The 13917-nt window shown below is 41.7% G+C and overlaps 1 protein-coding gene across 4 annotated transcripts in view; it reads left to right on the top strand.

Moving 5' to 3' along the window:
* Nucleotides 1–13917, top strand: part of PARVB (parvin beta) — a 90291-nt gene that overhangs the window by 47372 nt on the left and 29002 nt on the right. For all 4 annotated transcript variants that reach the window (XM_006127729.4, XM_075899641.1, XM_006127730.3 and 1 more), the window contains exons 4-6: nucleotides 9083–9185; nucleotides 10042–10182; nucleotides 11266–11381. In XM_006127729.4, coding sequence (XP_006127791.1) covers nucleotides 9083–9185; nucleotides 10042–10182; nucleotides 11266–11381 — 360 coding nt within the window. The remainder of the gene's footprint in view (nucleotides 1–9082; nucleotides 9186–10041; nucleotides 10183–11265; nucleotides 11382–13917) is intronic.

The raw sequence follows: 13917 nt of genomic DNA on the forward strand, positions 1-13917 counted from the left end.
CCACTCACATGCACTCTCACAAATCAGTGCTGTGAAAATCAGTCGGCAGAGAAGCCCCTGGGAAAATGAACCAGGGAATTTTAACGGTGACATATTGTTTAATACCTTTTGGCTCCACAGAAAAGGTTGCTTAATCTCTTCTTCCCTGCTGCAATAAGAATTGTATCCATAGTGGATTAAGCACCGCAGGCTTTTGTGTGCATTTGGACGTGATTAAAATATAGCTGTCATAGCTTTGGGGGAGAGAGACTGTAGAATTCCACCATAATGCAGAGAGAACAAAAGGCAAAATAACTTTTCATCCCCGCTAAAGCAAGTGTAGTAAATCTCTTACACTGAATGGCTTCTGTGTGGAGGACATTTTTATAAATGCTTTGAATACTCTTACAGAATTGAAAATGATCACAAAGATAGAGGTGGACTTAAAAGTGATGTTTAGTATAATTTTAAAAATAGGCTGGCACAATGGGTCAGTAGGAAATCCAGAGGCAAAGAACTAGATGAGCTAATAAATCCCATCAGTGGCCATCAATCCCTATTTTCCACTTCATTTGCAGCTGCCCATAGTGAATTACAGTGCTAATCTTCCTAGCACAGTAGGTTCTGATTAGAATTGTATGGAATTGACTCGATGGCCAATTGTAACTGTAAGCTCAGATCAAAACACAAGAACCTAGATGACAATTTACAGTATATAGTCTATCCAGCAATTGGATACTTTTTTTTTTTTTTTTTGCTGTGAATGACCTGCTTAAACTTTTCTCAAACTCATTTGTTCATGGTCTGTGGCCTATTTGAGGATAATGTGAGTATGTATTTGGAAATCAACTTAGATGGTTACTTTTCATTGGTCATTTAGGTTGCATGATATGTGGTGCTTCTCTGATTACATAAGTATGTTGTAATTCTTATGGCTTGTCTACATGGTCTTGCAGTTTGGACTGTTAGTGTGACCTGTAGTACATACCAATGTGCTCCGTTGTAAATGCCTCATGTGTACGTAAGTTAATGCAAAGGAGGTACTTTTTAACTTGTGCCAGCCGTGTTCACATGAGGCAGTAACAGCCTGTCACTTTGGTGTGCGCTTCAATTTATGCCCCTGTAAATTGAATTCTGGGGGCCATGTAGCCAAGCCTTTTATCAGGTTTCCAATATGCATGTTCTTATTTATATATTTAAAATTAATTTTCCATTAATATCCTGTTAAGATATTCTTTTGTGAACATCCCTGCCCTTAAATTTGTTTGCTCGAGTAAACACGGAAGCGATGTGAACATAGCTGATACCAATCCATTTAAATAATTCTAATGCGTACTTAGGGATATTTGGAAGGTATTCCAGTTTTGTTGAACAACTTCAAATATTGTGCTCTTGAGAGTAATGCAGATTTGAGTCCCCTTGAACTTCACATCTATGTGTTCTGTTGTTGGTTGGATCCAAAACTGGAAGGGTCCTCATTTTTGGTTCTGGTTCAGGTATAGTCAGAGTGTGTTGCACTTAGAGAAATAGAACTAGCAGAATGTTGTTCGGATGATAAGGCAATATGCACGTTTATTGTGAATGCAGAATAAATGTACTGTCCCTAGCTACTAGAATTCTCCACCACACATACACACACTCATACACACAGTTCCAAGGATGGGATATAATTACCAGCCTCAAGTCATGATGCTAGTCCACTGGCCAGGTGGTCTAGACACACGGAGGGAAGCCGGGTCATGTCAGTGCACACCAATGCTCCTGGGGGATGATCATAGAATCGAAAGACCCAATCCTATAGTTTTGTACCCATCTTTTTATTTGTTTTAGTCCATGGATCCTGTCCTGTCCCACAGCCTCAGGGCACTATATGACTATGAGTCATCACTTAATGGCAGATGCGACTTTGATCTTTTTCTTGATGGGACTTTTGTCTCCCTTTCTTGGGTGGGTTCTTTTGCAGGGCTCATTGTTCTTTGGCCATCAAGATGGTGCTGGTAGCTGGTCACCCAGACGAGCTGTCTCTGGGGACTGATCCCATTACAAACTCTCCCATGTTCACACTTTTAAATGAGATTACATATGTGTACAGGCAGTACAAAGTTTAAAACGGGCTTTCAGGTTCAATATGGAGTCACTTTAGTTACAACGTATTAAAAAGGTGTTAGAATAACAGATTCTTCAAAGGCAATTTTTAACAGACTACTAACAAATTAATCCAAAAATGGGTAACAATGTTTTATTTATAAAATCTGATTAATAAAAATTGGTTCACAATTAATGAATTACGTGAATTATGATTACATAATGTCACATTGGTAGATATAATTCATTAAAAGGGCGATTTTAGTTGTCAGCATGACAAGTGTAATTGCCAAAAGTGTTTAAGACCCAGATTTGTGAAGGATTCAAGCATTTCTCTACTTAGTATATCATTGCTTAACTGACTTAGGAGCCCACTTCTCACTGAAAGTCAATGAGACTTAGGCTCCTAAATCAATTAGTACTTTTGAAAACTTTACCCAGAATCTCATCTAAACACTGATGCTCCTAGGATTTCCATCATTCAGGCTGAGGGGAATATTGCAAAGTCTGTGTCACAGTGTCAGGGTTAACTGCACCTTTGAGCTACCTCCTATATCAGTGTTTCTTAAACTGTGTTCCACGGCACACCAGTGTTCTGCGAGCCAGTCCAAGGTGTACCGCGACCTCTTCCTCCTCTTTTTTCTTTTCCCAGCGGCTGACGGAAGCTCAGTTGGGATACTCGGCAATTAAAGGGGCCGCAACCGCATTTCCCTCGGCTTTTTTTTTTCTCAACAAAAAAACTCTTGGTGTTCCACATAAAAAAAATTGTTTGGTGTTCCACGGTCTTAAAAAGTTTAAGAAACGCTGTCCTAGATGGCACCCACTGAAGGTTTAGATTCCCCAGAAGTCACCTCTTTTGGGATGGAGGACCAGCCTTTCTCTCCCTTCAAACATGAGGGTTTAGGCTTGAAGTGCCTCTCTAATTCTCTGTGGTTTTTCTAACCAATCTGAGCAGGGTACAGAACCTGCTATTAACTTTCTCCCCGGGAGCTATAACAATGCACATCAGTTACCAACCAGCCTTCACCAAGCAAACTGCATTTATTCTTAGGGCAAAAACATTGCAAAGAAAACGTATAAAAACAATAAAAGAATCTACATAAATGCTGAATTCTTTACTAGAGGCTACCCACAACCCCAGCACAAGGATCGGGCAGGCATCAGTCTTTCAGACCCCACAACTGGCTTTGCCCCTTTGGTTACAGGTTCATGCCAGTTTTTAAATTGGTAACCAGACACCGCTTGATAGCAAGGGTCAGTTCAGCTGTTTCTTTATACAGTCCTTGTGCCTTTCATTTCCAGTCTCCAGGAAGAGGTGAATAATCAGTCAGTGGGTTCCTCCTCCCGATGTAGCACAGCTGGAATTGTGTACTTTGGATTAATCACACTCCGGAGATTCCCACTCATTGTCTCAAAACTCTGTGTCTGTCTGGTGTATTTCAAGGACTTTGAATGCCTTACATTTCCCAAGTTTCACATCTGGGACAATTAAGGTGATGTGGAAGAAAACATTGTCCTCGCTCTGAGTTTGTAAGCAACAAGTAGCCAGAGGCAGTTTTATTATGAGCTGCAGCAAGGGAAAAACTGGTTCGGACGGGGGGAAGCCCCCCTCCTCCCCCGCCCGAGGCAGCTCTTCGAATACAAGCAATTATGAACCAGTTTATATACTGTCCATTAGATATAATAACAATAACTAATCTCCTTCCCATTACAAACACCAATGGCTAACAGTTATTTAGTTCCACCCAGATGCTCCTTATCTCAAGGTCCCTGCCAGAGTCAGCATTCTATCCTTATCTCCGTATGGAGGCGAGAAGTGAAGGCAGCGTCTAATTACAGATCTCTCGTTGTCAGGCCACGGACTTAGCTTGACTCTTGCTCTCTTGTTAACAAGACCAAGATGGCTGCACACAAATTCCCTTATTCCCTTTTCCTGCCTCCACAGTGATTAGATAGCAAGTGTGAAAAATCAGGGCAAGGGATGGAGGCAATGTTCCATCTAATTTTTGCCATCCTTGTGCAGATTACATTGTTGAGTGTGCCAAGGTATGTGTGAATGTGGCCTTCCAATAAAAACAAGAAACCAAGCTGTGAGTGCTGTGGCTGGGCGACATTTGAATCGGCATTTGAATATACCAGCACACAATTTCCAGGGAACACTAGTGGGGGTGATAGGCATCTATATAGCCCTGAGTGTTGGGACTCTTCCTATAAAATTGGGACATTTGGTCACCCTAGCTACAATCATCTGCTCTTACAAGGTTTGGGGTGAAAATCTTGCAAAGATAGCTTACAATATTTTGTTGTAAAATTTGAAACTGAAACCTATCCCATTCACATTCAACTCTTGCAAGCTGTTTTTGACAGAATTCTTGTAAAATCAACTGAAGTTGCAAGGTGTTTTGGCCCTTGAATGCTGTCCTAAAACGAATCCTGCTCCAAACAGTGCTACTTGGTCAATCACTGGTTTCAACAAACTTTTCCATTTGATTTCACCCCATCAGGACTTAGTGTCAGTCAGATGTAGTGAAGACAAAACTTAAAATGAAACTATTGAGGTGTGAGCTTTGCAGATGGGTTTATGAGGTTTCACAAAGGTTTGCCATGTGACTGACCGATGTAAGTTTTGTTCCAAAAAGCTAGATGTTCTGTCTGGAAAATAAAATCTGCTTGTCCAGAAACAACCAGCACTGAAGGTTTAGCCAAAAGTCTTGCAGACCTGAATGACTTACACCAGCAGTTTCCACACACAACCACAAAGTGTACTAAGTTATCTTGTTTTTTGCATACTTTCATATTCTCTTGCAGAAGGCTCTTCCAACTCTTGTTTTAATGACCTTTTGCTTGGGATTGGCTTTCTTTGCTCTGTTTGGTTGCTGAGCTTCTTGCTTTCCTGTTGTGCCAGATGCTCTTATGTACTCGTATTGTTTTTATTCTGTGTTCTTTATTTGCAGTGGTGACCTAGGGCTCTTTGTCCTTCATCTCTGCCAATTTGCTCTGAACAAGTTTCAATGTGTTCAGGGGCAGGGCAGCCTTTCTAATAAAGTACTTTACAGTACTGGTGAAGTTTGATGCAAAAAATTAGCTTGCCTGCGTATAATACAAGTCAACCAGACAGACCAGTTTTTTCTCCCCTTATTATAGAATATTCACACCATTTTATTTCTGAGTTCTGCCTGGTGGCAATTTCAATTTTCAACCCAACACTTGGTAATAAAACATGGCGCATTAAATCAGATGTAAGAGTTTGCCCTAAAAGTGGTTTAATAAATGTGTCAAAATGTAATGCATCACTGGCATTATTATGCAGATATATGCCTGGGGATCTGATACAGTTGTGGTTTGATGAGGAGAGGAATTGATTTTATTAAAGTTTTAAAACTACTACTAGCCAAATACTATGGACCACCTAAGAGCAATTCTACTTTTTGGCATTTAAGGCCCTGATCCAGCATTTAACCCTTAAGTGTGCATAACTTTGAGCACACAAATACTCCCAGGGACTTCAGTGAGACTATGCACATGCTTAGTTAAGTATATGCTTAAATCCTTTGCTGTGTGGGAACCTATAGTGAGCTGCTTAGTCAGCTGTTGGTGATAATAGGCAAGGTTGTGTTCCTGGCTTTGAGTAAATGGGATATTTGGAAAATTTGAAGAGTTAAACCTCGGAGGAAGAAGAATCAGGAAAAAAAAATCTGTCTGTCTTTTGTTCATTTTAAATGCAAACAAATTATACTATTTCTCCCCTTGAAAGAGTTAAAAAGGTCCAATGCAGAGATCATTTTTCCAGGTTTCCTCAGTGAGACACAAGCTTTTTCAATCAGGAAGTCAAGGGGCAGTCTGGCTAACTTTGGTTTTTGAAAACTGTAGCTCTTGTCAGTTTCTAAGGGCTTTTTCAGAAAGGTTTGGATGGTTTTTAATTACAAATTCATTTTTTCTGGGAGAGCTGGTATTGTGGACTGCCTATTAAATTAATTTTAACTTTTTTTGCTTTTTTTTGTCTCCTTTTTTAAATGTAACCCCTGTAGACATTTTTTTAGAAACTTGACAAATAGTCCTTGTTTTATTTCTCTATTGTCTATGTGTTTTTGCCAAGAGGACTTTTTTATTTTAAATTTAAATGGTGAGTGCTGTAACTTTAACTCCTTACATAGGATAACATTCTCTAAAATACTTCAGCGATTTGGGAAGCCAGTGGGATTAAGGTTCCGATTTTGAAAATGGTGCTTAAGGCTCCTAATTCACATAGAATCTTTTGATATCAGTTTACCCAGTGTCTCTCTGGGCATGTCTACACTGCACACTTATTTCTGAATAAGCTATTTTGGAATAGAAACTTTGAAATAGCTAATTTTGAAATAGCACATTCACACTACAACTACCCATTGAAATGCCTATGTAAATTACCAAAGTAAGCTTCAAATGCCCATGATTGTAGACAAAAGGGGGAAATGTGGATCCTAGCCAGAGAGCATGTGAGTAGATTCCACAATTTCATATATATATAATTTAAAACTTTATGATTTTTTAAGCCACTCATGACTTTTGGGGGGTCCTGCCTCATGATTTTTGAAAACTTGAGATTGTCAATATTGCTGTCTCCACTTATAAGCAAAGATTTAATAGCAGAACATAAGGTCTCTTGTTACAAAAACTACATTACTTCAGCAAAATGTACTTTAATATATAGAGCTTAACATAGTACACTGGAGCAAAGCAAGTGATGAACTAACTATATTTTCCCATGCTAGTGCCAACCGAACAAAGGCAAACCGTTTTGCCTGTTTCTTTTAAGAGCCTGACAAATTTAATATTGTTCCTTTTAAAAAAAATTCTTTATGCTCCTTCTGCTTCAGTTAGCACATGCAAGATTTTATAGTTAAGCTAGTTTAGCATGTGGTGATTGTCACGCACAGTACAGGGGGACTGCCAGACTGGCTCAGCTGACTAGAATTTTGGTTCCACACTCATCTGTCTATATTGTGCTGCTGGTGCACTCTATAAAGTCTCATTCAGGGATGGGGAAACTTATTTGGGTCAGGGGGCCGCTGACCACAGAAAAATCAGTCTGGGGCCACACACAAGTGAGAAGCAAAAAAATCCCCCCAAACCAAAAATCAAACAATAAAACCAACAAAACAAAAACACCCCTCCCTCAATAAACAAAACAAAACAAAAAACCCTCACTGAAGTGGCCCTTGACTGAGAAGCAGAAAGGCACTGTCCACATCCGCTTGCATCCCAGAGCCTAAGGGGATCCAAGCTAGTAGAGCTTGTGTGCTCTTGCCCCCAGGCCTTAGGTTCCCCACCCCTACTAGGATCACCAGATGTCCCAGTATTGGGGGCTTTGTCTTATATATGCAACTATTCCCCTCACAGTTTCCTAGGATTGCCAGCTTTCTACTCCCACAAAACTGAACACCCTTACCTGCCTCCTGCCCTGCCCCCCAACCTGAAGACCCGCCCCCCACTCACTCCATCCCCCCTGCCTCTGTTGCTCACTCTCAATCTTCAGTCACTCATTCATTTTCACTGGCTGGCTCAGGAGGCTAGGATACAGGAGGGGGCTCTGGCTGAAGATGTGGGCTCTGGGGGGCCAGGAATGAAGGATTTGGGGTGCAGGAAGGTGCTTTGGGCTGGGGTGGAGCTGAGGGGTTCAGAACAAGGGGAGGGGCTCTGGGCTGAAATGGGGGCTGGAGTATGGGAGGGATACAGGCTCTGGGCTGAGGCAGAGGGTTGGATTGTGGGCTCTGGCTGGTGGTGCAGGAGCATGTGGAGCCTCCTGGCTGCCCCTACACTTAGGAGTCAGAGGGGGATGTGCTGCACGCAGAGCCACAGCAGGCAGGGAACCTGTTTTAATCCCTGTGTGCCACTGCCCAGACTTTTAGTGGCCTGGTCAATAGTGCTGACTAAAACCGCCAGGGTTACTTTTCAACCTGACGATCCAGTCGAAAGTGGGATATCTGGCAGCTCCACTGCTTCTTCCCATGCCTCTTCCCTTAAAAAAGCAACCTGATTTTTCACACTTGTTGTGTGGCCACCCAGTTTCTCATCTGTTCATTGCTTGGATTGATAAAGGACCTAGATTATTCTTCAGGGGATCTAATGGCCCACAGTAGGAGCTTTAGCAGAGACAGGAAACTACAGCCCACTTCCTTGCCCCGAGCCCCCTTCTGCACCCCACCCCAGTATTTCCTCTAATCTTTTCCATCCAAATGAGGATTTTTTCATCTATGTGTGGAATAATTTCATGTGCACCAAGGCATGCATGACTGCACCACTAGTAGAACAACAAAAAAACTACCTGTGAGTGTTCTGCCAATCAGCTGGGTGGCATTTGAATCTCTCCTGGATCGGCACACAAGTGCATAGCTTACAGTGAACACTGCCCCATTCCCCCTCACACACCTTTCCGTGCCCCATCTGCTTGCCTCAGCCATACATTCATGGGCCACCATACAATTTCCCTGCCCAGATGTGACCCTTGGTCCAGAAAGATTGCCCATCCCTGAGCTAGAAGCATATTGTCTCTGTGAAACACCCATCCCTTTTTGGCCATTGACCAACAGCTGTAAAATACTGTTTGGTGCATGTACATACTGCTGCTCTGCTGTGCTCAGGTCTTTGTGACTGTTGCCCTCTAGTGGCTGGCTTAGAGATCTTTCTAAAGCTCAGTACTTTGCACGGAACAGCTTGCTTTCAAGTGGTGGAAGCCTTTGCTTTGGAAGGAAAAGGTTCTGAATGGAGCAGTAGATGGGCAGCAAGTTGTGAGTTTCCATCATACATCACTGACCAGCTCTATAGGGGGAGAAGGGCCTTGCGTGATCTGGGTGCAAAAAAAAAAAAAAGTTGGAAGTTTTTTTTTCACCACCTGATCTCTATCTTGTGTAGAAGTAAATATAGAAGATGATTATTCATGCAGGGGGACCTGTTGCTGGTTTTTGCTTTGAAGCCTGCCTGTGATACAAGTAACGTGCTTCAGTGATTAGTCACTTGCCTCCCATCTCTACTTTCCCAGGTTCTAATTGACTGGATTAACGATGTCCTGGTGGAAGAGAGAATCATCGTTAAGCAGCTTGAGGAAGACCTTTATGATGGGCAAGTGCTACAGAAGCTTTTGGGTAAATTGATTCTAAAGATGGGGGCTTTGCAGAGAAGTGAGCCCCTCTGGGTGTGTTGGCTAGTTACCCCCTCCCATCTCCAGGCTAGCTGTCTGCAGCTTTGTTGAATTAGATATTAAGCCTATCCACGTTTACTTAAACCAGTATAAATCACTGTTTAAATGCTTATTTTGGTTTAAGAGTTAGCTTGCTTAGACTATGTCTACACTACCACTTATGTTGCTCGGGGATTTGACAAAGCCACGCCCCCCTGCAACAGAAGTTACACTGACCTAAGCACCAGTATGGACAGCTATATTGGTGGAAAAATTTCTTCCCTTGGCTTAGGGTTGCAGTGGCACAGCTGCATTGGTACAATTGTGCTGCATTAAGCTCTCTAGTTCAGCCTTAGATTTAGCTTAAATAGATTCCTGACTGACTTCAGCTAAACTGAAATTACCTCTGGTTTCAACCAAAATAAGCGTGCCCACACAGACTTTTGCACCAGTGTAACAAACTGGTGGTCAAATTGGCGCAACTTTCTTGTGCTGGACAAGGCCTTATTGTGTTGAATTCCTATTACTATAGGGAAGGAAAAGGGAAGGTGCAATGACTAATTTTTTATTGTACCCTTCTGAAATTGATTATAACACTTCTAAAATACACCCCACCCCACCCCGGAGCTCTGCATTTTCCCAAATACAGGAGTTCCCAGAAGACATCACTGTGACATTTGGAAGGTAAATAAATATTCCTGTTTCACAGATGAGTTATTTGTTCACAGTGACAGATCTGGAGATTGGAGCCTAGGAGTCCTGCCTTGTAGTTCTGTGCCTGTACTTGTTTAACAAGTCTTGCTTTGTTTGTTTGAATGCAGAAAAGCTGGCTGACCGTAAACTGAATGTGGCAGAAGTGACACAGTCTGAAATTGGTCAGAAACAAAAGCTGCAGACGGTTCTGGAAGCTGTCCATGATTTACTCCGACCCCATGGCTGGACAATCAAATGGAATGTTGACTGTAAGTGTCACATGCAAAAGGTCTGCTTTGAAATAAAACTGTTTCATGTTCATGGATGCAAAAAGGAAATTATTTTTTTTCCTGCTCATTTCATAAATGCAACATCCATCCTGGTAACCAATAATTTGATCACGTATTTTGTGGTGCAGTGCTTTTATGGAATACGAATAGTAATATATATGTGTAGTCCATATACATAGCATGAGACGGTTGGAGTTCTAGCACATGCCAACTAGCCTCTATGGTCCTTCTTTGAACTCCTTCAGATGAAGAGGGATATGTTATAATTGGACTTCTTGAAGTGTGTTATACATTGCCTATTATTCAAATATTGTTTTGCTGATCTCTGTTGATCTGAGAAACTTGTTAGCCTCTTGGATCTAGGCATTCATTCTAGGATGACAGTGTCCTGTTTAGAGAAGGTATTTCTGATGAAGTAAGCAGAAAGTATATCCCTTTAAAGTGTGACCCTTCATCTACCACAGAATTTGTGATGTGTTTCTGTGCAGGAATGAACCATCTTAATGTGGTTTGTAAGGAGGCACACCATAACCTGTGTAATTTTGCTACAGATTTGTTCGGGATAGGCATTCTCAAGTATAGGTCTGATTTAATACAGTTGAGTGTATCTGAACTTGCTTGAGATGTGCTAATTCACTTTTAAAGCCAGTGTGTTTTTTGTACTTCTGCAGACATGGCTTTTATGAATATGCACTACTTTGTTGATATACTCAGCTGTAGTTCGGTGGGTGTCAGTACACCTGTTTTAGCACTGTATGTGGTTAGTATGTGCAATATGCTCCCTCATTTCTTTTACTCTTCCCTGAGGAGAGGGATGATCTGGGCACTGTCTGCTTTCAATAACTGGTTCTACTTTTGACTTGTTTTGTGACGTTGGACAATCTGTTCCCCTTTGTTACCATAGCTGTAAAGCGTGGATAATATTTATCCATCTGACACAGGTTAATTCTTTAATGTTTGTAAAAATCTTTTGTGATCATTGTGTTGCCTTGCTACCCAATAAAGTATCTCAACCTTAAAAGGCTGGTTATTTAAAATCTGTTTTCAACTTTTTTTTCCCAGCAATCCATGGCAAGAATCTAGTTTCCATTCTCCACCTTCTCGTAGCTTTGGCCATGCATTTCCGGGCTCCCATCCGGCTTCCTGAGCATGTTTCTGTGCAAGTGGTAGTTGTAAGGGTAAGTATAAACTCCCAAGTATACCACATCATTATGACTGTCATCCATCACCCTGGCCTCTCTGCTTATATGCCGCAAACCTTCCCCTCTCCCCCCACATCCTTTGTCTTCGTTATTTAGCTAATCCCTGCCCTTTTTGGGAAGCCCTTTGTGTTTCCCCGGGGCCAGTTCATCATGTTGATTGTGACATACTGGTTTCTTTAGTTCTGCGTATCGACACTGGTCGTTCTCCATTTCTTTCTCTGCTTGGCGATTGGGGAGATAAGGTTAGACACATGACTTCTAGTCTCCTGCTCTAGACATTGCAATGGTTGTTTCTGTCATTGCTGTCTGGTATTGACTTTTTTGCCCATTTTTCTTGGTCCACTAAGAGCATTTTGCTACTTGCAGGATATTCTAACTTTGTTTTTTGTCTCAATTTCCATCATAACTTACTCTTCCCTGGCTTTGTGGTTCTCTTTGGCTGATGAATCTGCAAAAGCCCCAAGGTGGGACCTGAACTCTGATTTCCTGAACAGCTACTGTCCTACCCATCCAAACCTTCTGGCCGGCTGCTTTCTCATGTCCTGCTGTAAATGTTCAGTATGATGGCCCATGCAGTTGTAATGTATGCGTGGCAGACAGCATTGACCATGGGTTTGTCAGTAGCAGCGAGAAGTCACCCTTGCTGTAGTGAGATTCATTTTGGGAATGAGAAGATATATGGTGTAGTGAAACTGAGTCCCAGGCCTTGATTCTGCAAACAGGGATCATTTGCGTAAAATGAAATTTAGATAGTGACAGATAAGACAAACACTTTGGTTTAAGTTAAACCTGATGTTTTTCGGGCTGCCAGCCAGAATGTTTAAGGTATGTCTTCACTGCAGCTGAAAGCATACACCCAGACAGACTCATGTTATTTCTGGCCAAGCTGGCTCACTGGAAATAGAGGCATTGACATTGCAACGTGGGTGGTAGCTCAGGCTAATCTCTTGAGTACAATCTTTGCTTGAACAGGGCTAGCATAAGTCTGCACATTCCCAGCTGCAGTGTAAACCTACCTTAGGAGGACAAGAATTTGTGTGTGTATATGTGCACATTATCTATGTATGTCACTTCTTTATATTTTCTATTCTGCTGCTATCCTGAAGCATTTTAAAATACAGCATGCTATCCTGTATTTTGGGAGTTTGAATAAGGAGTAAAATATTTGTAGTTCAACTTGTACGTGAATCAGTCTTAAGGAGATGTACTAGTTAAGTGAAATATTGTGACAGGGAAAAGCTAGCTGGTTACCAGAAAGAAATAAAAAAAACAGATATATATTAGCCCTAGCCTGAAGAAATCCCTGCTGTCATGGCAACCAAATGGCAATTATTCCAGGTTAATTAAGATACCTCAAGACAATCTAGAACCTGCTAGAACCAGTTGAGACAGTTAGGTTTGATTGAGACATCTGGGGCCAATCAAGGACTAGTTTGGGCTGACTAAAAGCCTCCCCTTTAGTTAGTTTAGTGCACACCAGGAGCAGTGGGAGGAGGACATGGTGTTGGAGAGCAGGAACTATAGAGATGGTCTCAGGAACCAGGAAGGAGTCCTACAGGTACAGATGTGTGGGACAGGGAGAGCTCTACCTGGGAAACAGCTACTTTGGGCCCTAGAAGTCTCAGGGGGGTAAACTGGTAGGGGGGAGAGACTAAGATAAGATATCTAGTTTTTTGCTGCCACGTTTGGGGAGGCAACTGGAGGCTAAGAGATTTTTGCTCCTCCCTTTTCTCCCTGCTATGCCAGTGATGAGTGGCTAAATCAGACTATTGCTTGCTCTTGAAGTAAAGGTGTTATATTGAGAGCTGCAGTGAGCCACTGAGGTGATTAATTAGACTTGGAATGTGTAAGCATCTGCAGAATTTGGCCCACATTTAAGAAAAGATGCAAGAAGTGAAAGTCAGTGGGACTTAGACTTCTAAATCACTTAGGCACTTTTGACATTGTTACCCCTTAGAAGTCTTCAGATTGTAGACTCAGTTAAATTGTCTTAAATGAGTAGCTGTGCCGGTCTGCAACTTTAAAAATGAGTAGTCCTGCAGTACCTTAGAGACTATATATAGATCATATATATGATCATGAGCTTTCAGTTAAACTGGCTTAACCCTTGTTTAAAATTGGCTTAGCTTAATTTGGTAATTTGCCAAATAAGCCATGTCCATTTCAGGCCTTTTTTACACTATAAAAGCTTTTCTGATATCATGGTACTTGCAGAACCCCCTCATGTAATACCACCTTCCCAAACATTAGCTATGTCAGCAGAAGTCTCTCTTTGTTAGAGCTGCATCCACATTTGAGGTTATGCCAGCATAACTGTGAGGTGTGAGGTCACACTTCTGCCTGACATAGCTGTTCTGCCCCTCCCCCCAAAAAAATCTGTCAAGGAGACACAGCCTGAATCAATTTAAATCTGTTTTAGTTCCCCCGTGTGAAATTTCTAAGTGGACATAATTAGAAATAAGGAAATTATAACAGACTCCACAAGATGGCAGTGTGTCCAGCTTCAGGGTGA

The sequence above is a fragment of the Pelodiscus sinensis genome, chromosome 1, assembly GCF_049634645.1.
Source record: "Pelodiscus sinensis isolate JC-2024 chromosome 1, ASM4963464v1, whole genome shotgun sequence".
In the NCBI taxonomy this organism is placed as follows: domain Eukaryota; kingdom Metazoa; phylum Chordata; order Testudines; family Trionychidae; genus Pelodiscus; species Pelodiscus sinensis.